General features: G+C 47.3%; 1 protein-coding gene and 1 pseudogene across 1 annotated transcript; one reads left to right on the top strand and one right to left on the bottom strand.

The window, feature by feature from the left end:
* Positions 1–225: 225 nt before the first annotated feature.
* Positions 226–21,143, bottom strand: SIRPB1 (signal regulatory protein beta 1). The gene is made up of 5 exons (XM_053926862.1): positions 21,065–21,143; positions 11,911–12,261; positions 5,731–6,048; positions 4,830–5,159; positions 226–332 (listed from the first exon to the last, which is right to left on the bottom strand). Exons 1-5 carry the CDS (start codon positions 21,135–21,137, stop codon positions 226–228), a joined length of 1,179 nt encoding a protein of 392 aa, XP_053782837.1. The 5' UTR covers positions 21,138–21,143.
* LOC128781196 (L-aminoadipate-semialdehyde dehydrogenase-phosphopantetheinyl transferase-like) lies at positions 12,297–18,729 on the top strand (annotated as a pseudogene).
* Positions 21,144–22,323: the final 1,180 nt, after the last annotated feature.

Below are 22,323 nucleotides of genomic sequence, written 5' to 3' on the forward strand. Positions count from 1 at the left end.
AAACCCTTCAAACTCTAGGACATGACACAGTGTGGAAGACTTGGAAGCCTCTGAGATTCCAAAGACATTTAGAGAAAATAAAGGTGTTCACAACTTCTATTTAGGCTGTATCAAGCTTGTGGGGACCATGTGACTATGTAGCCATACCCTGGACTTTCCCTTCCAGCCCATGAGGTTTGCCTGACCCTCCTCTCTAAGGATTAAGACCTGACTCCAACTCACCTGTTACAGGTTCCACCACCTGCAGATGTAGGTGACTGTGAAACTCGTCACCAGCAGCACCTTGAGGCCCAGGAGGAAAATCACAAAAATAATGGCAGATGTCTGGGGACCTAAACACCAATGGGCAGAAGATGACATCACATGGAGCTCTGTGAGTTAAATACCTCACAGTACTCAGGAGACAGAGGTGACTCAGGTGCTCACAGGAGTGGAGGTGAGTGAGCTTCTATGCACTCCCCATAGACTCTATGTGGTGTGGCTGCTGTAGACAGCATGAGGTTGGCTGAATGGGAGGATGTGTTTCATGCTACACCATACAGGTGAGCACCATACAGGTGAGCACTGGCTCAGACACTTGGAATGGCACATTCACCCACTGCAAACTTTCCAGGTGGTAGGTCCCATTACTTTTCTCCATAGACACAGGTTACTCAGCTCCCTTGAACATATGACTGTTCTCCAGCCACGTGGGATGCACACTCTGTGGATAAAATCTCAGCTCCAGGCAGGTAATAGCCATCACATCTAAGGCGGGTGAAGACTGGGACACTGTCACTGCAGGGGGGACTGACACAGTGCAGAGAAAGCTGACAATTCCTGTAGGAAGTCCACTGGGGGAGACTGAGAGCTCCTTGAGAACAGGTCATCTGCCCAGGGCCTGGCACAGAGGAGGATGTAAGCATTGGTTAACAGCTGCCTGTGTAAATAAATGCACGAATGAATGAGAGTGTGAACACATGAGTGAATGTGTGCTTGGATGGATGGATGGAAGGAAGGATGGATGGAAGAATGAATGGGAATCTAAATGGGATCAAAGACATCCTACTCTTTTCTTTCTTTTCCAATTTGGAATCTGGTCACAGGTTACAACATGGTATAAACTTAAGGACATTGTGCTAAGTGAGATAGGCTAGTCGCCAAATGACAAATACCGCATGGTTCTACTTACATACATATCAAAAGGTGTCATACTCAGGGAGACACTGCCCTAGAGCCTCCAGAAGAAACTCAGCCCTGGCCACCCATTGCAGACTTCTGACCTCTAGAACTGCAACATAATAAATTTGTCTTGTGTCAGCTACTAAACATGTGGTCACGGTGCCAAACAGGACCTCATCCAGGGAGTTAGGGACATTTAAATAGAACAGACGCAATGAAATGGCCAGGCATAATTAAAGTTGATAACTTGTGCTTTGGCCAAGATGGTGGAATATGTAAATGTTGAATACGCATCCTCCCAAGATTACAACTAAAGCACAGAACAACCATCGTTTAGAACTGGCTGAATTCTAGCTGAGCAGAAGTTGTATACACAGGAGAAGCCACATCTAAACTTGTAGGATGGATGGAGTCATGGAACAGGCTGGTCACACACTCACAGTGGTGGTTAAAAATATCTGGAGGGACTCTCTGCTGTGGAGTCACTCCTGGGGAACACGGGTCCCCAGAACCATACCAGGCTCACCAACCCAGAATTCCAGTGCCAGACAAGAAGTCCCCGATACTTCTTGCTGTGAAAATCAGCAGGGTTATGGCTGAGTAAAAGAGGACGGTTGGAGTCCCAGATATTCCTCTTTAAAAAAAATAATTATTTAAATATTATTTTATTGTTTGTAATTGAACTTATTAGGCTGCCAGTAACAGAAAGACAAATACCATATGATTTCATTTGTATGTAAAGTCTAATGAACTAAGTAAACTCACAAACTGAATTGTCTGGCTACATGGAGAGAGCTGGACGGGCACATTTTCCCAGACAGAAGTGCTGACAGGAGCCATTGATCCTTTGCTGAGCCCAACCACACAGGCACAGGTGGGCCCCATAGCCGAGTCCTCATCATTCTGGGTAACGTTGTCAGCTCTACACTTCTGATTCCCTGAGACTCCACCCCATACAACTTGTGAGCCGACCCAGGTCATTTCAACTGTTTTCTTTACAAATGGCCTCTTTTGGCTTATGCTCCTGATATTCCTAAAATTTCTCAAAGGTTGACAAGCCCCCAGCAAGCCGCATCTGGCCTTGGTGTGCCCTGTAACTCTTGCTGAGTGGTCCCAGGACCAGCACTGGTGGCAGCCAGCCTGAGTATGCAGCCTAGCCTTTCTCAGGCATCTCCAGCCCCAACACAAGAAGCAGCCATCTGCAGATTGCTTTGTATCTCATGCCAGATGGCCCCAGGCAGATGACAGGCAATTGCAGGAAAAACCTCAGAGCCAGGGAACTCAGTGGACACCTTCAGACAACAGAGAAGCACCACCCAACCACTTCCACAATTGGTACACTCAAGGGGTGGGCTTAGGAGGCACCAGAGCCCTGCTGAAGTGAGTCCTACTCTATGAGGTCATCCCCGGCCCCGGAGTTCCTTTGCTGTGGTCTCAGACAGAAGACCACAGCTAATCAACCTGGGCTAAAATTCCTGCCATTGATGTACCAACAGCAGTGGAGATTCAAGTTCAAAAGCAGGATGCACACCTCCCACACGGAGGGAACACCTAGAGTGATGCGCTTGAGTGACTGGGAAGGCTGCTGCACTAAGCCACATAAGACATCTATCACATAAGGCCACTCGACCAAGACTTGGAGACACAGCAGCTTTACCTAATACATAGAAACAAACGCAGGGAGGCAGCCAGAATGAGAAGACAAAGAAACATGTCCCTAAGGAAAAAACAGGACAATTCCAACAAAAGAACTTGGAGATGGGTGATAGAGGTGAAGAGATTAAGAAGTACCAATTGATAGTTACAGAATAGTCACAAGCATTAATAAATTATAGCACAGGGAATATAGTCTTTGTAATATTGCAAGAGCTATGTACGCTATCAGATGGTATTAGATTTATCCAGGTGGTCACTGTAAATTATATAAATCTCTACTCACCGGCTTCTACATCTGAAACTAATGTAATTTTGTATGCGAGCTGTAATCCAAAAATTTAAAGAAGCTATTAAAAAAATAAAGTGCATAACTTAGGGGTTTAGGAAAGCAAAACGAAGGAAGAAGTGTGTTTCACAATTGAGCAGTGAAGAGAGAAAGGAAAAGGGGGTGGAGAGAAATTTCAGGTCATGAAAGCAAAGGAGAATCAGAGTGTTTGAGGACTCAGAATCTTTCTCCCACCATCAAATCTAACCAGTAAACTCCACCAACACACAAAGATTAACCAGCACTGACAGAGAGAGGCCCATATAAACCCATATATATTATAAAACACTGCAGCACTATATAAACATGACCAAAATATTGTGCATCCTTACAGGAAATCATTCGTCCAGGACTATGGTGAGCAGAGACCTCAGGGTCCATGCAGGGTGTGGCCCCGCGGTGCAGAGGGTCACACAGGCCCTTCCACGTTACCCCACTCACTACCCCAGATGACCCATGCACCATCCCCAGTGTCATACTGGGCAGAAGTGCTGGGCCACATGCACTGAGGGCAACAGGAGGTGGCAGGCTGTGCTGAGCAGCAGCAGGAGATGAGACTCATAGCACCCAAGGGGGTTCCAGACCAGATGGTGCAGACACAGCTCTCCTGCGCTCCTGCTCAGTGCAGCTCCAACCCCTAGAGATGACACCAGGTACAAGGTACAAGCAGACGAGGGCTCTGAGCAATGGAGGATGGAAGCAGATGGGCTTGGACCTGAGGACTGGAGGAAGAACATAGTGACAGGCTTCAGAGGTGGCACGTCCCTGGATCTCCAGGCACAGAAGGTGACTCAGGTGTGGCTTGGGAAAGACAAAAATGCTAAAATCAGTGATCTACGTTCCCATCACAAGAAACAAGAAAAGGGGGAGCAAAGTCAACCCAAAGGGCAGAAGGAAGGAATCTGTGAAGTTAAGAGGAGAAAAATCAATGAAATAGAAAACAGAAACAATAGAGAAAATCACTGAAACAAAAAGCAGGTTCCTGAAAGACTAATAAAATTGAAACATTGATCAAGACTGACAAATAAACACAGAGAAATGACACATTTCCCATATCAGACACAACACTGGGATGTCACTTCAGACCCTGCTCCATCAGAAAGACACTAAGGGAATGTTATCAACATCCCCACAGGCAGACATCTGTGATGATTGCTGGTTGGTCGTCACAACGCTGGGGAAAAGGGGGCCTGTGCTGTGACCACCTGTGGCCCCTTGGATGACTTGTCCTGACTCAGACTCCACGTCCTCAGGGCTTCCCCGCTGGAATTTCACAGAGCAGCAGCTTTGGGCATTTGCCAGGTGACCTTACTGATTCAGATGGAAAAGTCTAGGATGGACTAGAGACCAGGAGGAGGTTGGGAAGAGCAAGGTGGAGGGAGGGGCTGCCATGGACAGTGGGTGCAGGGACTGTTAGGAGAAGAGAGGGAGAGGCAGGAGCTCACGATCTCCGTGCCTCCCTTTTTCTTCCTTTAATGTGTATTGATGTCAAAAGATGTATAAAGATATGTACCAAACTCTTACCAGTGGCAACTCTTGGAGTGTGGGGTTTGTGGGAGGGGAGCTCTCTCAAAAATTCTTTGTATTGACAGACTTCTAGAATATTCTATAATAAGCACACATTCCTATTCTTAAAATTACAAAAAAGAAAATTAAAATAGTGGGTCAGTTGGGGTGCAGGCCTCACCAGAGGGTCCGTCTGTGCTCGGGTCCTTCTGGTGAACGGAGGCCTTCAGGGTGAGGTTTCTGCTGACAGCCGGCTGCCCATCGTGCTGCACCAGACAGGTGAGCACCACGGCCTCCCTGCGGGCAGATGACTTCACCAGGAGCCAGCTCCACCAGGTGAAGGTCCCATCCTTGTTCTCTACGCGAGTTAAGGGCACTTCTGTTCTGGACATATTTCCATTCTCCAACCATGTCAGCTGTAGGCGCTGAGGGTAGAAATTCTTCACCTGGCAGGTGACATTCACCTGGTTCTCTGACACGACGTGTTGGGAAATCTCCAAGGTGGGCGGGACTGAAACAGCATAGGGCAGAGGCTCTGATCTCGTGGACACACAGATCACAGAGGATTCCCATAACGTAGCTCCCCCACCACAGCAAGGAGGTCATTCAGGACAGTGCTAGGTAGCCAGCGGGTGCTCAGAACTCACGGTTCTCTTTGCATATGAATGAAATCACTAAGCTCAATACCCTGCACACAGTAGATGCTCAAGAAATGGTAGCTCCTATTAGGGTAATATGACTGAAGTCCACAAGCGCAGCCTGGAATGCAGTTGGAACATACTAACTGTAGCAAAATAAATGAGTACCACAAACACATATTAGCTTTGTTTATAGTAGGTGCTCGGGTATTGGAGTTGCTATGGCTAAAGTAGATGAAACTACCAAGTACAGTGGTAGGTGTTCCCCTGGTGACTGCCATTAAACAGTGGGGAGTGACAGGCTCATCCAGGTGCCAGGTGATGGGTGGGACTGTCAGGAATTAGATTCCAGGGAAATTAAGTCAGAGCAAATGGCAGGCAGAGGAGCAGACTTGGAGGGTAGGAGCCAGGTGTGGGCTGGGGCTGGGTGTGAGGGGCATCTACCTCGGATGATCTCAGACAGGTTGGCAGTCCCACGAAGAGGGCCCCCCTTCAGGGTGACATGCTCCACCTGGCAGATGACTTGGGATCGGATGTCCCCCCGGGCCAGCAGCACCGTGACTGTGCTGGAGACGCTGTAGGAAGCGCTGTCTCCCTCTGGGTCCACAGCAGTCTGGGAGGCTCGGAGCTCATTCCCATCTTTGAACCATCTCAGGATGACGTTCCTGGGGGAGAAGCTGTTTGACTTGCAGGTGAAGGTCACTGTGTGCCCAGGTGTGGCCCTTCCCATGGGGGCTGACACCACCAGTGGAGAGGGTTGGGCTGCAAAAAGAGCACAATGAACAATGAACGTGATTGTGACCATCACCACCAATGACAAGCATGTGACACTGTTAAACACCTTGTCATGTATTACTTTTCATCCTGTAACAACGCTGGGGGCATGCCATTGTCCTCATCCTACAGAGCAGGACACTCAATCCTTGGAGATGAACCCTGAGTGAGAGCCTGGCCAACAAGCAGCTCCAGGCCTGAGTTCAAAGTCCACCTATATCTCTTACCAGGTTATTTCCCACCAGTCTGGACACAGGAACAAAACTGCTGGTCAGTCTCATTCTTTTTACTTTTTTAAAAAAGTTATAATTTATTGATTACACTATTACAGTTGTCCCATCTTTCCCCTTTGCCCCCATCTGTCCAGCAATCCCCACTCCCTCAGGCAGTCCCCCCACCATTGTTCGTGTCCATGGGTCATGCATAGGTTCTTTGGCTACTCCATTTCCTCCTATACGGTACTGTACATCCCACTGGCTATTCTGTATCTATTTGTACTTCTTAACCCCCTCTCCTCTTCACCATTCCCCTGCACCCCTTTCTAGTCTGGCAACCATCAAAATGCTCTTCTTATCCATGATTCTGTCTCCATTCTTTTTTGCTTAGTTTGTTGTTTAGATTCAATTGTTGATAGATATGTATGTATTGCCATTTTATTGTTCATAGTTTTGATCTTCTTTTTCTTAATTAAGTCCATTTAACATTTCATGTAACAATGGTTTGGTGATGATGAACTCCTTTAGTTGTATCTTGTCTGGGAAGTATTTATCTGCCCTTCAATTCTAAATGATTGTGTTGCTGAGTAGAACAATCTTGGCTGTAGGTCCCTGCTTTTCATGACTTTGAATATTTCTTGCTGGTCCCTTCGAGCCTGCAAAGATTCTTTTGAGAAATCAGCTGACAGTCTTATGGGAAATCCCCTGTAGGTACCTAAATGCTTTTCTCTTGCTGCTTTTAAGAGTCTCTCTCTATCTTTAAACTTTGGCATTTTAATTATGATGTGTCTTGGAGTGGGCCTTTTTGCCGCCCACTTGTTTGGGAATCTCTGTGCTTCCTGGATTTGCATATCTATTTCCTTCACCAAATTGGGGGCCTTTTCTTTCATTATTCCTTCAAATAGATTTCCAATTTCTTGATCTTTCTCTTCTCCTTCTGGCACCCCTATGATATGAATGTTGGGAAGCTTGAAGTTTCCCCAGAGGCTGCTTACACTATTTTTTTTTTTAATTCTTTTTTCTTCTTGTTCCAGTTGGTTGTTTTTTTGCTTCCTTATGCTCCATATCATGGTTTGATTCAAGGCTTCATCTACTCTATTGTTGTTTCCCTGTAAATTTTTCTTTTTTTCAATTAGAGTTTCCTTCATTTCTGACTGGACCTTTCTTTGTGCTGTTAAGGTCCTTGCTGTGTTCCTCGAGCATCCTTACAACCAGTGTTTTGAACTTTGCACTTGATAGACTGTTTAACTCCATTGTGTTTAAGTTTTTTTCCTGGAGATTTGATCTGTTCTTTTCTCTGGGCCATGTTTCTTTGTCCCCCCATTCTGTCAGCTTCCTTGCATTTATTTCTATGCATTTGGTAGAGTGGCTATGACTCTCTGTCTTGGTAGCGTGGTCTAATGTATTAGGTGTCCTGTAGGGTCCAGTGGCACAGCCTCCCCATCCCCCAAGCTGAATACTCGAGGTGCACCCTTCCTGTGGACTGAGTCCACCCTCCTCTTGTACTTGAGCCTTGATTGCTGATGGCAGGTCAATGGGTGGGATTTACCCAGGCCAGTCAGCTGCAAGGACTGGCTGTCACCACCAGCCTCCACCAACCTCCACCTTCCATGGAGGATCAGCTGTGCAGGGGCAGGGTGGTGGTGGTGCTCCAATGTGGCTGTCCATGTGTGTGCACTGGCCCTGGGTGCATTGGTCCAGGTGTTTCCTGGGTGGTGCAGGCCAAGGTCCGCCCACACCTGTCTTTTGCCCCAGGCCAACCTGCCTGAGCTATAAAGCTATCTGAGATGGCCACTACTTGTGCTGGGCTTGGAGATTCCCAGGTGAAACCAAGCTGTGAATGTAGGCTGTCTGCTTCTAGTGCCAGGCCTGGGGCCACTTAGCAAGAGGTACAAGGGCTGGGGGGTGGAGCTCACTGAGGCCAGCTGTTGCTTATTTGAGAAGATTTAGGAAGTTGTGAAGCATGAACCAAGACCAGCCATTCATATGAAAAAGCAGCTTGGGTGGGCCTGTATGTTGGGTGGGATGGAGTCTCTGGGGATCTCCAGGGAGGGCAAACAGTGTTAGTTAGCCAGGTTGATGGAGTCTCAGATATGGCATCCACCTGCCAACTCAGTGGCTCTGTGGGGGGTGGGCTCAGAAAAGGGTAATGGCCTCTACCTACCCTTCTGCCTGGGAGAAAACTCTCCCCCAGCTCTTTCTTTAATGCCAGACACTTGAGTTTCACCCTGTATGCCACTGGTGCCTTCAAGTAGCGACCCCAGTGCTGGAGCTCAGAGGGAGGGAGTTGGAGTAAGTCCATGTGTGTGTTCTCTTAACAGTAACTGCTTAGGGCTCCAGAAGTTTCTTTTACCGACTTAATCCCTGCTGGTTTTTGCAGCCAGAAGTTATTGGGACTCATCTTACTGGCACTGGACTCTCGGCTGGGGGCCTGGTTTTGGTTTTGAACTCCTCATTCCTGAGATATCCCTCCCAAATGTTTATTCCCCACACCTGGATGTGGGACCAGCCCACTCTGCTTCTCTGCCCCGCCTGCCACTCTGGATGGATGTGGTTTCTTTAATTCCATAGTTGTCAGACTTCCATTTAACCTGGTTTCTGACAGTTCTCAGTGATGGTTGTTCCTGATTTTAGTTGTAATTTTGATTTGGTTGTGCGAGGAGGCAAGGTATTGACCTATGATGCCATCTTGACTGGAAGTTGTACTGTTTGTAGCTGACCTCTGATCCTTACAGTCCCCTGAACAGGATCCGCGATTATCATACTTCATCAAGTGGGGAAACTGAGGACTCAAGCACAACTGAGACTTCCCAAGAGCACACAGTGGTGGGATGACAAGACCATGGCTCAGTGAGGGTCTGTTCTCTCATCGGGCTCATCTCGTAATATCCTGTAAAGGTTGATTTGATCATATTTTAGATAGTCTATTAATCAATGATTTGGTTAACATGACATTAAAATATTATAGAAACTTTCAGGCAAACGAGGACCTGAGGCTCAGCAAAATTAACTGGGTCACAACAATGACATAACACCTGATTTGGGGGGACTACTCTGTGCTGGGTGACTCAGACAGAGCACCTGAGATCCTTTGCAGTCTTCTAAAAAGCACCCGTGATGGTCACCATTTTACAGATGAGGAAACTGAGGCTGATAGAAACAACAGTCTGTCACCTCCCCTACTACTCTGTCCCAGAGCTGTTTCCTGGGGCCCCCAGTATTCATGACCATCAGCAGAGCAAGTGCCCACCTTCAGGAGCCGGTCACTTACTGACATGTGCTCCTGAGAGGAGTGGCCTCCAAGTGCCCAGGCCTGGTGACCTTGTGGCAATAAATGGAAGAATGGGCTCCTGACATAGGTCTAGAATATGCACTCCTGCTCACCTGGGGCCCCGGTACTCTCTAGGAAGTGCCTCCCACCTCATCCTCAGTCTGTGGGGACAGGAAAGGTGGTGCACAGTGTTGTTGGGGGTGCAGTGACCCTTCTTTGCTCTGTCCAGGTCACTGTCCCCAGGCTGCTCCTGCAGGCTGCTCAGTGAAGGAAAAACAGCATTTGGGGCCGGACACATGAATGTTTTTATATACTGGGTCATGTCAATTAGGAGTAGTTTCAGGACATGATGGGACATTTGAGTATCTGTCTCATTTAGGTTGTAAAGCTATTGGTGCCTCCCTAAGAGGACCTTCTTAAATTTTTATTTTTTTCTGAAGAACATAACAATATATGATTTTAAAGAAGAGGACTGGAGCTTTCTCCTCATGTTGACAAGCACGGTGGGGCAGTGCAGAGAGGGGGGCTGTGATTTATGCTGCTTGGAGTTCAAATCTTAGCTCCCCTTTCGACTGAGTTCAGGTGCCTCTCTGAGCATCAGTGTCCTCCCACAGCAAAGGGGCAAGAGAGGCCCCTCCCTCACTGCACTGGTTCTAAAGTGAATGCCACGATCAAAACATGGCCCCTGGCCCCCTCCCACCTGCCTGCTGTCTTACTCAGGTTGTCCTCTGAGAAGGCAGCTTGGGGAAGAGGAAGGAGCATCTACCAGGGGCAGCAGAGCTGAGATGCAGCCACTTAGTGCCAGCGATGGCCTTGGGAAGGGACGCACCTTTGGGAATTACTATAACATGAGAAAATTCAGGATAAAGCCACCTCCCTTGCCTATGTGCAGGGGTTGTGGGGAGACTATTGCTACCACATCAAGGAGGAAAATTGGCAATTTCGCACAAAGTAAAATGCACGTACCCTGTGACGTAGCGATGCCACCTCCAGTGGGCATTCCCTCTTCAACAAGTGACACAGGACAAGGCTCTCCCTGCATCACTGTGCTAATAGCCAGAGGTTGGGAAAAACTTATACCCATCTGTCGATGGTCAGTTAACGATGCCGTCTCCATACGCTGGAGGGTGAGGCAGCTGTTGAAGAAGGGGCAGCTGTAGGTGCTGATGTGGATGCTCAATTTGGGGGGATGAGGCTGAAGGCTGGGAGAGGGTTTTAATCACCTTGGGCATCAGCATCTGAATGTGAGGGGCATGTGAAAACAATGAAAGGAATATTCTGGCTCTTTGTTAAATGGTTTGGTGTAATTACCTTTTATTCAGCACCTACTATGTGCCATGTCTTCCAGGAAAAGAGCATCGTGGGACAGAGCAGGAAGAAAGATTGGGCTCTGGGACGATCCCCGCACTTACTGGCCTTGTGACTGTGGGCAAGGCCACTGTCCGCTCTTGGCCTCAGGCTCCCATCTGTGCAAGGGGCATCAGGCAGGATGGTCTAAAGGTCCTTTGTGTGTGGACATTACAGATTCAGGATCCTGGGTCTCTGACAGAAAACCCTAAATGAACATTTTTGCTGCCTTAATGGGATGACCATGAAGTCACTCACACGGGGAACCTCCTCTCAGGATAAGGAACAGTATGAGAAAACTCTGCTCAGAGCCTGAGTGACAGTGTGACCGGGTCCCTGAGATAAAGGGGGTTTATCAGACAGACCCACGGTGAGCGCCCACCTGTGGCACCCCCTCCCAGCAGGGCTGGCAGAGTAAACAGGGGGTCTGTGCCTCTTAGGAATTGCTTCTCACGTGATGCTTCTGAGGAGGAAATAAAGCAACATGTCCCCCTCCCTGCCCTGCATGGATGTCTCCCAACTGCAGGGAAGAGAACGAAGGTTCATGGGAGAGGAGCTCTGCCTGCTCAGTCCCCTGCAGCACCCACAGCACCCAGAGCGGAGCCCGGCTCCCAGCAGGTGTCAGTGAGTGTCAGGGAGGGGGGACTCGGCCACACTGAGGGGAGTGCTGTCTGGAGGCAGAGGTGGGGTCTGACCTCGTGATGGGTAAGTGACTCAGACCTTCAGTTCCCTCATTGGAACCGAAGGGCTGGATGAGATTGGAAAAGACAAGGGTGGAGAAGGAAGTCAAGAAGATGAGGGTTCCAGACTTTTTCCACCATTTACCAGCCATGGGGCCTGGAGACCTCTCCAGGCCTCAGCTTTCCTGATCTGCAGAAGGGGTGACATCAGACCAGGAATCAGATCCTGACTCTAAGCGCCCACAGCCACACCTGATTCCTAGCTGCTGCTCAAAGAATGAACATTGTCACCAATATTGTCACACAGCAGGGACGAAGGGTCCTGCTCTGTACTCACCGCTCACAGTGAGCCGAGTGCCGGCTCCAGACTTGAGCTCCGTGTCGGGGCTTCCTCTGCGGAACTTCACACAGTAGTAGGTACCAGTGTCTGCTGGGGTGATGTCACTGATGCGGATGGAAAAGTCCGTGTTGTTTCTCTTTGTGACGTCTGTAACAGGTGTTACTCGGGGGAAGTGGCCTCCTTTTTGACTGTGGATTAACTCCCGGCCTGGCCCTGTCCCCCTGAACCACACTGTGGGCCCCACAGGGAGCAGGGAGGTCATGGTGCAGCTCAGAGTGGCCGTCTCTCCTGCTGCCACTGCCACTGACTTGTCAGGCTGAATCACCTGCAGCTCCTCACCGGCCCCCCCTGGAGGGAAACACAAAGCCGTTTTTCATTCACCCATGTGTGATCCTGTGGGTTTTGTCAGGTGTTTATCGACAACAGCTTTCACTGATGACGTGCACACCCTGAGTGGACCTGGAGCCCAGCACATAACATGTGTCATACATGTAACCCTCAGAAAGCCTGTAATGTCATACCCTATTACAAATGAGGAAACTGAGGCACAGAGAGGTAAAGTGATGGGGCACAGAGGGGGTTTAAATCTTTCTGCACCCAGCGATTCTGCTTGGTGACAGCAGTGGAGGGTGTGTCCCTGGGCCTTTCCCTGTGCCACTTGGCTGCCCAGCTGAGCCACAGGACTGCTGGCGGGGTGACCCATCCAGCCTGAGGAGAAGGAGCATGTCGGTCAGTCCATCTGTGCCCAGGATGCTAAGGCAGCCATGGCTGGTCTTGTAACGATGACGAAATTAGTTGCTGAAGACTCAGTGACATTTTCCCCCATTTCAGCTTTAACACCTCTCATGAAAGGGCCTGTGCTGCTGAACCCGAGCTACTAGTTGGAACTGATGTAATGAGGGTAGTTTTCTCGGTAATGGTTCAATTTCAGAATTCTTTCAGATTACGAAAGGAAAGCTTACACACAAAGAATAAGAAACAATCAGAAGCTTTAAGGATGAAGCGATTCACCTGGATATGTTTTACAGGGAGTGGGCACTGGGAGAAACCCTCATAAAAACCATGGGTGTTGGACTAGGATTTGAACTGCAGTGGCTTGCAGTGGCCATGTCCCCATTAAACCTGGATGTAGGCCCGGGAAAGAGACACAGTGCTTCTGGAGGGAGGAGAGAAGAGGAATGGGGGTTTAAGAGCAAAACGACGAGCACCATTGTTGCAGTAACTCTAGGAGACCCGACGGGTCCTTACCGTCAGAGACTTGTGTCACCTGCTGTTCCCACGGCCCCTGAAGAGCCTTTACTTTGGGACAGTGTTTGCCTCACAGAAAAAATTTTGATATGAAATAGTACAGAGCCGTGGTATGCCAATAAAGACAAATGAAACCTGTTTTGTATTATTCTGTAGTCGATAAAAAATTAATGCCTGATGCTATCAAATTTTATTTCAGAAAACAGTTTGAAAAAGGAAAACACAACTTTTCCTGTTAAAAAAAGAGTACTCCCAGCCCCGGTTGGTGTGGCTCAGTTGGTTGGAGTGTTAACCTATAGCCGAAGGGTTGTGGGTTCGATTCCCAATCAGGGAATTGATCTCTTGTACCTGTGCAGGAGCAAGTGACCCCTGTCTGAACGTGTCCAATTCCCGGTCACAGCGCGGATCCCAGGTCTGGTGCGAGAGAAGCAACCCATCCATTCTTCTCTAGCATCGATATTTCTGTCTCCCTTCCTCTCTCCCTTCTCTGTCTCTCTCTTTAAACAAGCAAATGAAGCCCTGGCTGGTGTAACTCAGTGGATTGAGTGCAGGCTGCGAAGCAAGGGCCGCCATTCGATTCCCAGTCAGGGCACAGGCCTGGGTTTGGACCAGGTCCCCAGTGGGGGCATGTGAGAGGCAACCACACACTGATGCTTCTCTCCCTCTCTTTCTCCCTCCCTTCCCCTCTCTCTAAAAATAAGTAAATTAAATATTTAAAAAAAAACAAATTACAAAATGTCCTCAGCTGAGGATAAAAAAAATCATACTCCCAGTTCAACATAGCTTAGCAGAAGACATGTTCACCTTTTCTTCCTCCCCACATCCCATTGCACTGACAGAAGAAATAGCAAAGGCTGGCTGAATCTTAAGTGATACAGGGTACCCCATTTTACTGCACTTGGCTTTACAGGGCTTCGCCTTATTGCACTTCGCAGGTGTAGCACTGTTTACAGACGAAAGGCAAGAAGGCCGGGCACCAGTGGAAGCACGACTGGAGTTAGCTCAGAGGCCTGAAAGGGCGCCTGCAGGGTCTCTCAGGCAGGCCTGCACATGCCTGCTGCAGAAAATGCAGTTCTGCGATAAAGAGACGTTTACATTTTTGTTTCTAAGACAAACTATAGCAGAGATAACTATTTCTAAAACTTTTTCTTGGCAAATGAATTCTAATTAATGTACTTGTTTTTAAATACAAAATGGTAACATATGACTTTGTAATTTTTTTCTATTAACTGCGTATCTCCTGTTCATAAACACTTCTGCGGCTGACTTTCCCTGGCTGTAAAGCATTCTGCTGTGCAGCTAACGTCGGCTAGGGTGCTTTTGACCAGACAGAAGTGTCCGGTATAAGAGACCTAAGTGACCAGGCACACTTACTACCTCACACACGCCGCTCGCACGTGTCAGTAAGGACTCTGTTTGGCCTCAGGCTCGTCTCCTGTTCCCGAGAGCTGCTGCTGCCACTGCAGCTCCACATCCTCTCAGAATTGCGTCTACACGTCAGGAAAGGCTGCTCCTCCTCCCACGTCTCAGCTTGTCAGTGAGGGTCCCCTTCCCCCGGGTCCCCAGAAGACTCCTCCTGGGTGCCCTGGACTCGGGTCAGCTCACTGAGGAAGCGATGGTTAGACCCTGTGCAAAGTGGACTCTGGGGGAGGAAGGAGCTGAGGGAGGCTGGGGGGATGGCATCGAGGGGACGCCCACAACCTGCCCAAAGGGAGGGGGCCACCGCTTACTCCTTGTTCCTCTGGGTCAGACATTTGGGCGTCTGCTGATGTCACTGTGAGCAGTGGTGTGGGGAGCACCCTTGTGACCACGTTGTGAGGTGTGTGCTCAGTCATGTCCTTGACAGAGGTTCTGGCAGTGGAACGGTCGGTTCCATGGGCTTAGAGTATTTAGAGCTGTGACAAGTGTTGCCAAATGGTTCCCCCGAAAGGCTGTGCCACTCACACTCCCAGCTGGTTTACATGTGTGACCACTTTTACCCCCACTGCATACTCCCTGGGAAACTGTACATACTATTTTAAAAAATTAGTCTTTGCCATTGTAAGTGAAAACTGGTATCTTATTTGTAAATTTTTCATGTATGTCAATACAAATAGGGTTGATATGTCAGTGTTTTTTATTTTAATAAGCATGCCCAAGTATTCAAAGCATTGTAAATAATGTGTTTTAAAAGGATCAAGTAGCATTTATAACAGAGAAAGCGTTGTTATCCTTAGCATAAAGGTAATGGGGACATGCAAAAATGTCATCTGTCATGTCATTATAATAATAAACGATGATTGACATTGAATTAAACAAAAAGAGTGGATATAAGTGCTGAGTCACCTCTGGACGTGTCATACTTCCCCAGATATGTCTGGCTGTGCACTCTCTGCCCTCATGGAGTGTCCCACTTCCGGACCATTGCAGGGTGGGACCCTGAGACTTCTCTAGACCACTGAGTTGTGAGCAGGTTTTGTGGGAAATGCACTTAACTGCAAGAACCATCATGGAGCAACTTCCCTCTTCCACGGAGATGCATGTGTCACGCTGGGCTCTGCCCCCTCTGCCTGGTCACCTGAATGACAGCGACATGCAGAGCTCCCAACACACAGTGAGCATGTCACTTAAATAAGAAGCAAAACAATGTTTCAAGTTCCTGAGATTTCCCCCCCATGGTATAATCATGCTACATTAGTTTCCTAGGCTGATTTAAGAAAATATCAAAATCTCAGTGGCTTAAAACAACTTAAATTGATTATTTTATAGTTCCAGAGGTCAGACTCCAAAGTTGGTGTTACTGGACTAAGTTCGAGGTGTCAGCCCAGCTGCAGTCTTGCAGGCTATTCCCTGCCTTTCCAAGTTCTAGAGGGTGACCACCTGTCTTTTCTTATGATTTCCAGCTTCCTGTAACTCCAACCTTTTGATATTTTTTGTTACTTGTTCTTCTCTACCTTTGATTTTCTTACCACATTTTTGTAAGACTGCTTTTGATTATATTGTGCCCACCTGAAAATCTAGGATAACCTTTCCATATGGAGTCTTAACTTAATGACTTATCCAAAATCTCCTTTCCCATATGAAGTAAAATATTCACAGGTTCTGGGAACCAAGACATGGACCTCTTTTGAAGGCCCATTGCTCCCTGTACCAGGCACACCTCTGTGGCAGTTCAGAAGCCAGTGCTATAAGTAAAGCACCCACGTTCGTGGCCTTGTCACACTGCATGAACGACAAGGCCGTGCCCGGAACCTACAGGAAGAGCTATTCAAGCAGTGGACTGGTGGGACAGTTTAAAAAAGAAAACTGGAAGGCAATCACAGGAGGAAAATGAAGTGGTCACAAGTGAAAAGAAATTAAGTAACACACTCAAAAAATCAATGGGTCAAAGAAGAAATCACAAGAGAAATTAGAGGACCTTAGGGAACACGAGAGTGGAAACACAACACAGCGAAGTGTGTGAGACATGCCAAGCAGCGACAGAGGGATTCATAGCTGTAGATGCACGCGTGGAAAAAGAAGAAAGAGCCCTGGCTGGGCTGGTGTAGCTCAGCTGGGTGGAGCATCGTCCTGTCAACCAAAAATTTGCTGGTGTGACTCCCAGTCAGGGCACAAGCCTGTGTCCTGCAAACTTTGGTCCATGCCTTTGGTCCTGGTTGGGGCATATATGAGAGGCAACTCATCAATGTTTCTCTCTCCGACATTGGTGTATCTCTTCCTCTCTTTCTCCCTCCCTTCCCCTCTCTCTAAAAATAAATAAAAAGATCTTTAAAAGAAAGGGAGAGAGAAAAGATCATCAATGAATAACTTTACTCTGCACCTTAAGAAATTAGAGAAAGAAAAGAAAAATAACCCCCAAACCTAAGGTATCAGAAAGAAGAAGATTATAAAGAGTAGTGCAGAAATAAATAAAATGTGAATAGAAAAACAACAGAAAAATCAGCAAAACCAAGAATGGTTCTTCAAAAACATCAGCAAAAGTTAACAAACCTGTAGTTATATTGACTAACAAAAAAGGAGAGAAGATCTAAATAAGTAAAATCAGAAAGAAAAGGAGATTCTTACAATTTTTTACAGTAACAAAACTCAGTTGCAATTTGCACTGGTGATGAACAATTCAAAATTGAGAGTAAGCTAACAATTTCATTTTCAATAGCAACAAAAAAATACTTAGGAAGAAATTTAATCACTGGGGTGAAAGACTTGTACACTGAAAAGTAATAAAGATCTCTGAAAGAAGTTCCAGCAGACTTAAATGGAAAAACATCTGTGTTCACGGACTGGACGACTTAATATTTTATTCAGATGTGAGCAGCAGCTAAAGCAATCTACAGATTCAACAAAGTATCTGTCAAAATATCAATGGCTTTCTTTGAAGAAATAAGTTTATTTTGAAGCTCATGTAAAATGTCAAGGGACCCCAAATAATGAAACAATCTTGAAAAAAGAACGTAGTTGAAGGACTCACATTTCCTGATTTAAAAACTCAGTACAAAACTACAACAATCAAAGTAGTGTTGTTCCGTCATTAGAATAGAGAGACCAATGGGATGGAATAGAACAACTAGAAAGAAGCCCTCGCATACATACGAAATGATTTTCAACGAGGATGCCAAGACGGTTTAATGAAGAAAAGACAACGTTGCAATACCTGGTGCTGGGAGACTAGATATCCATGTGCAAAAGATTGAAGTTGGACCCTATCTTATATCATAAACACAAAGAAATGCAACATAAATCAGAAACCTAAACATAAGAGCTAAAACTCTAAAATTCTTAGAAAAAAGCCATAGGCAAAACTCTTCATGATTTCAGATGTAGCCATGCTTTCTTGCATGTGACACCAGAACCACAGGCGACAAAGGAGAAAACAGTCACTCAGAGGAGAGGCAGCTGTGGCACCTCTGATAATCCTGTGGTCTTTTCTGTCCCTCAGCTTCTGCTCAGGGAGAAAAATCTGTGGGTCACCTTTGCAGCCTGTGAGCTGGTGAGCCCCTCCCACCGAGCACTGTGTGTGAGCACACAGCCCCAAGGAAGCCACGTGCTGTCACAGGGCAGGTCCCATTGGGCAGAGAACAGGAGACTGACTGGATTGAAGTCAGGAGAAGGATGGGGGCAGGGAAGCGGAACAGCTGAGAACACAATGGGAGAAACAGGAATAAACATGGAGGGAGACGTGGAGGGAAAGGAGGAGGGAAGGGAGAGGAGGGATCAGAGCATGGGGAGGAAGGACAAACTGCTGTCTGTGCTTCTGTAAATCTCACATCTACATCTGTGACCCAGGCTTTTCCCTGAAGTCCGGACTGGATGTCCAACTGCCCACACTGCGTGTTCTTATATGGAAACAAACATCTCACAGTTAACATGTCCAAACTGAACTCCTGAATTTTCCCAACAGCTCTTTATGTCTCATCTGAGGCACCTTTATTCTTCCAGATGCTCAGGCCACCAACACGTGGAGTCTTGCTCTCCACCCTCCCGAATCCCGTGCATCAGAATCCCTGCGGCTCCCCTTCTGCACGCAACCGAGTCTCCATCTTCCTCTGTCTCTACTGTCCTGCTACCAGTCCCTTCTTCCTGTTTGCATGAATGTTCTACCTGCTTCTCTCTATTCCTATTGTAGTCTATTCTCAACTAAATGCTATAGTTCAAACCTTATGTCACGTTATGTCACTTATTTCCTCAAAACCTTGCAATGACAACCTTTTCACTCATAGCCAAATTTAAATGCCTGGACACAGAAGGAAGATTCTGCTCTCAGGGCCTTTGCACATGCTGTTCCCTGGCAGGAGGGCTCTTCACGTGGCTCACTGCCAAATGTTCTAGTTTTAAATCCTCACATGAGGATACATTTATTGATTTTTTTTTTTGAGAGAGAGAGAGAAACATCAATGTGAGACAGAAACATTGATCGGTTGCCTCCTGTGTGTGCCTTGACCGGAGATCCCGTGACCATGTTCTGTGCCCAAGCCTGCAGCATTTTGGTGTAACGGACGATGCTCCAACCACCCAAGCCACCTGGCCAGGGCCCCGACCTTCTTTTAATCTTTGTTCAAACTTCCCCTTCGCACAGATGCCCACCCAGAGTACACTCTTTAAAATACATCCCACCTTACAGATTCCTTCAATTCTCCTACCCAGCAATACTTGAATTGCCCCCTGAACACATATCACTTTCTAATAGCCTATATTATCTATTTTTATTCTGTCTACTGTTTACAGTCATTTCCCCACTGGGGTACAAGCTCCATGAGGGCAGCTACTTTGTCTCTTTTATTCACCAACGCACCCCAAGTTCCCATAATGTTCCTGGTCCACTGTACGTATCCAATAAATATTTGTATTATGTATGGGAATTGCCCAGTCAGACTCCTCCCAGAAATATTGAAGCCTATTTTAAGTGGGCAAATCTGTAGAAATTATGTCAGAAACTGAGTTTCCCAACTAGATGATGTGGTGAAAAAATAATCATCTCATGCATGCGCAGGAAGCAGAAGAACCTGAGGGCAGAAAACCACAACCCTCTTCCCCCAACACCTGGCCTTCCCCACACCCATTGGCCCAAGTGGCTGAAATCTCATAGGAAGGATGTGGGGTAATGGGGAAATCTATGAGCTCTAGGATCAGACTGTTTGAGTTCAAATAGTAGCTCTACCATGTACCATTGAGTGACCTTGAACTTCTCTGTGCTTCTCTTTTTTCTTGTGTAGTTAAGGGTGACAAGAGGACCTACCTTGGAAATGACGATCACATGAGATTACAGACCTAGGGATGTCCTTCGGTATCTGCACGTGGTGAGTGTTGCAGCAATTGAAAAGGTGTTATCACTGTACTTCCTGGAGCTGTGATGCTTCACCCAACATTAGAGGGTATAGATATGGATAAAAACATAACTACAGATGTAGATCATACAAGAAGGAGACTCTGTGTCTTTTATCTCCTTCTTTCCTTGTCACCCCCATCAATCATGGACAAGAAATGCCAAGATTATAATGCACAAAATTCTACTCATTTTACCAAGAGAGACGCTTGCTTGTCTTAAAAGTTTGGAGAAGGTAATGGGTAAGTTTAGAGAAGCAGACAAGAGAGAAGGTGTTTGAGAGACAAAGAATGAAACATCTGTTCATGCACATTTCATGTAGACTAAAGAGGATTTGAAGCGAAGAATAAGGAAAGACCTTTCAAAACTCTCATGTGTGTGCACCCCCTCACACTCACTTACACACACAAACACGCACAGATACACGCATCGCAAACATGTATAGAGTACAGACTCACGTGCTAGTACACAGGCTGTTTTGAGGATTAAATTAAATTATAATGGATGTTTAAATGCTCAGTAGCAGACTTGGCACACGGGCACCATGCCACACATCACTAACAAAAGTTCTGAGTAAACAGTAGAACTTCAACCTCAGGGGCTCGGAGTGGCCTGATGGGAGAGGACTGTTGTCAGTTTAGTTTTCTGATTTTTCCACAATCAGCCTCCACTGAGAAGCCGTATGATGTGGTTAAAAGAATGAGCTCTGAATCTGCTCAGCCTGGACTTGAATCCCGGCTCAACCACTGCCTCCCATAGGTGACGTTGGACAAGTTACTGTCTCTGCCTCAGTTTCCTCATCTGCAAATTGGGGGTGATGGTCATAGTTCTCACACAGGGATGTTGTGACGATTAGAGGTTTTAACACGCACAAAGTTGTTGCTGTTGTGGTTCGAAGCATCACCTGTTTTGGTGCCTCTGGTGCCCAGGATGAGGCGATAGACCCACAGAGAAAAAGCCCAGATCCCTGATTTCATGCTCTCAAGCCTTCTGTGAAAGCACTGGATGATGCCCCCTGTTTTTGTTGGAGGTTCTAAAGTTTCTGAGGGTCAGGAGGAGGTCCAGGAGTAGGGAAAGGGAATTGTACCCCTGAAAAGTGCTCACCTGTGAGGCTCAGCAACAGAGTCAGCAGCAGCAGGCCAGAAGGAGGGCGGGGCCAGGAGGCAAGGATGGGCATCCTGGAGGCCTGAGGAGCCTGCTCTGTCCTAATGTGTGCTGGGAGAGCCTGGACTCTGCTCTGTGGGAGGAGAGAGGCCCCACCTCCTGTGATATAAGAGGAAGTGCCCAGGATGGGGTGCAATGGCTGTGAGACAGTAGCCCGCTTCCATATTTGAGATAGTTCTTGCTTCCAGATTGTGACACTGAATCAGGCAGAGAAGGAAGCCACAGGGTGAACAGCTGCTTATCTTATGTTCTCAGAGAGACTTGGACAAACCTATAGGAAATACTGCTTCCTCTGCCTGGGGCCTCTGAGAGCTTCATGATGATACCCCACTTGGGGGCCCAGGCCAAGAAGGGTCTGCAGTTGTAGGCTGTGCCCCAAACTTGCAAGTCCAGGACCCTAGGATGTAGCCAGCTTGTGGCCTCATCCTCACCAGCCTCACCAAGAGCTGCTCAGCTGAAGGGAGGAAGAGGGTTCCCCAGAGACTGGTCACTGTCGGGATGGAACCTGGTCTGCTCCTGAATGGGTCTCTGGTCCAACCCTTTATTGAAGCCACTGGAGAAACGTAGCCAAATGCAAGTGTTCAATGGACCTCAGAACTTGTATGTGCTTCCACCCAACAAAGAGAATAGTATCCTCACCTCTTTCAGGAGAGGAAGTAGGTTATACGCCCAGCAATTATACTCCCAGGCATTTACCTCAGAGAAACGAAATCCTATGTCCACACATAATCCATGCATGGTGTGTATGCAGCTTTCTTTGTAATAACAAAGAACTGGAAACAACCACAATGTCCAAGAATAAACGAATAGCTAAATAAACTGTGATGCACCCACACAAGGAAGTACTGATACTACTCAGAAATAAACAGCAATGGTTATTTACATTTGCAACAATTTGTAAATTTCTCGAAGGCATTATGTTGGGTGAACAAGTTCAATCTCAAAGTGTCACATGCTGTGTGATCCACTTACATCACATTTGGAAACTACGGAGTGGAGAGCAGACTGGCCCTTGCAGAGGTTGGTGTGGTGGGGATGGGGTCACTGTGAAGGCGAGCACAGGGGGCTCTGTGGTCATGGAATTGCTCTGTGTCCTGGTCACAGTGGCGGTGACACACACGTACACCTGAGGGACTGACACAGCACAGCAGGGCATGTTAGAACATTCAGCTGTAAGGACCAACCTCATAGTCATTGTA

Source organism: Desmodus rotundus, chromosome 6 (genome assembly GCF_022682495.2).
Source record: "Desmodus rotundus isolate HL8 chromosome 6, HLdesRot8A.1, whole genome shotgun sequence".
NCBI lineage: Eukaryota > Metazoa > Chordata > Mammalia > Chiroptera > Phyllostomidae > Desmodus > Desmodus rotundus.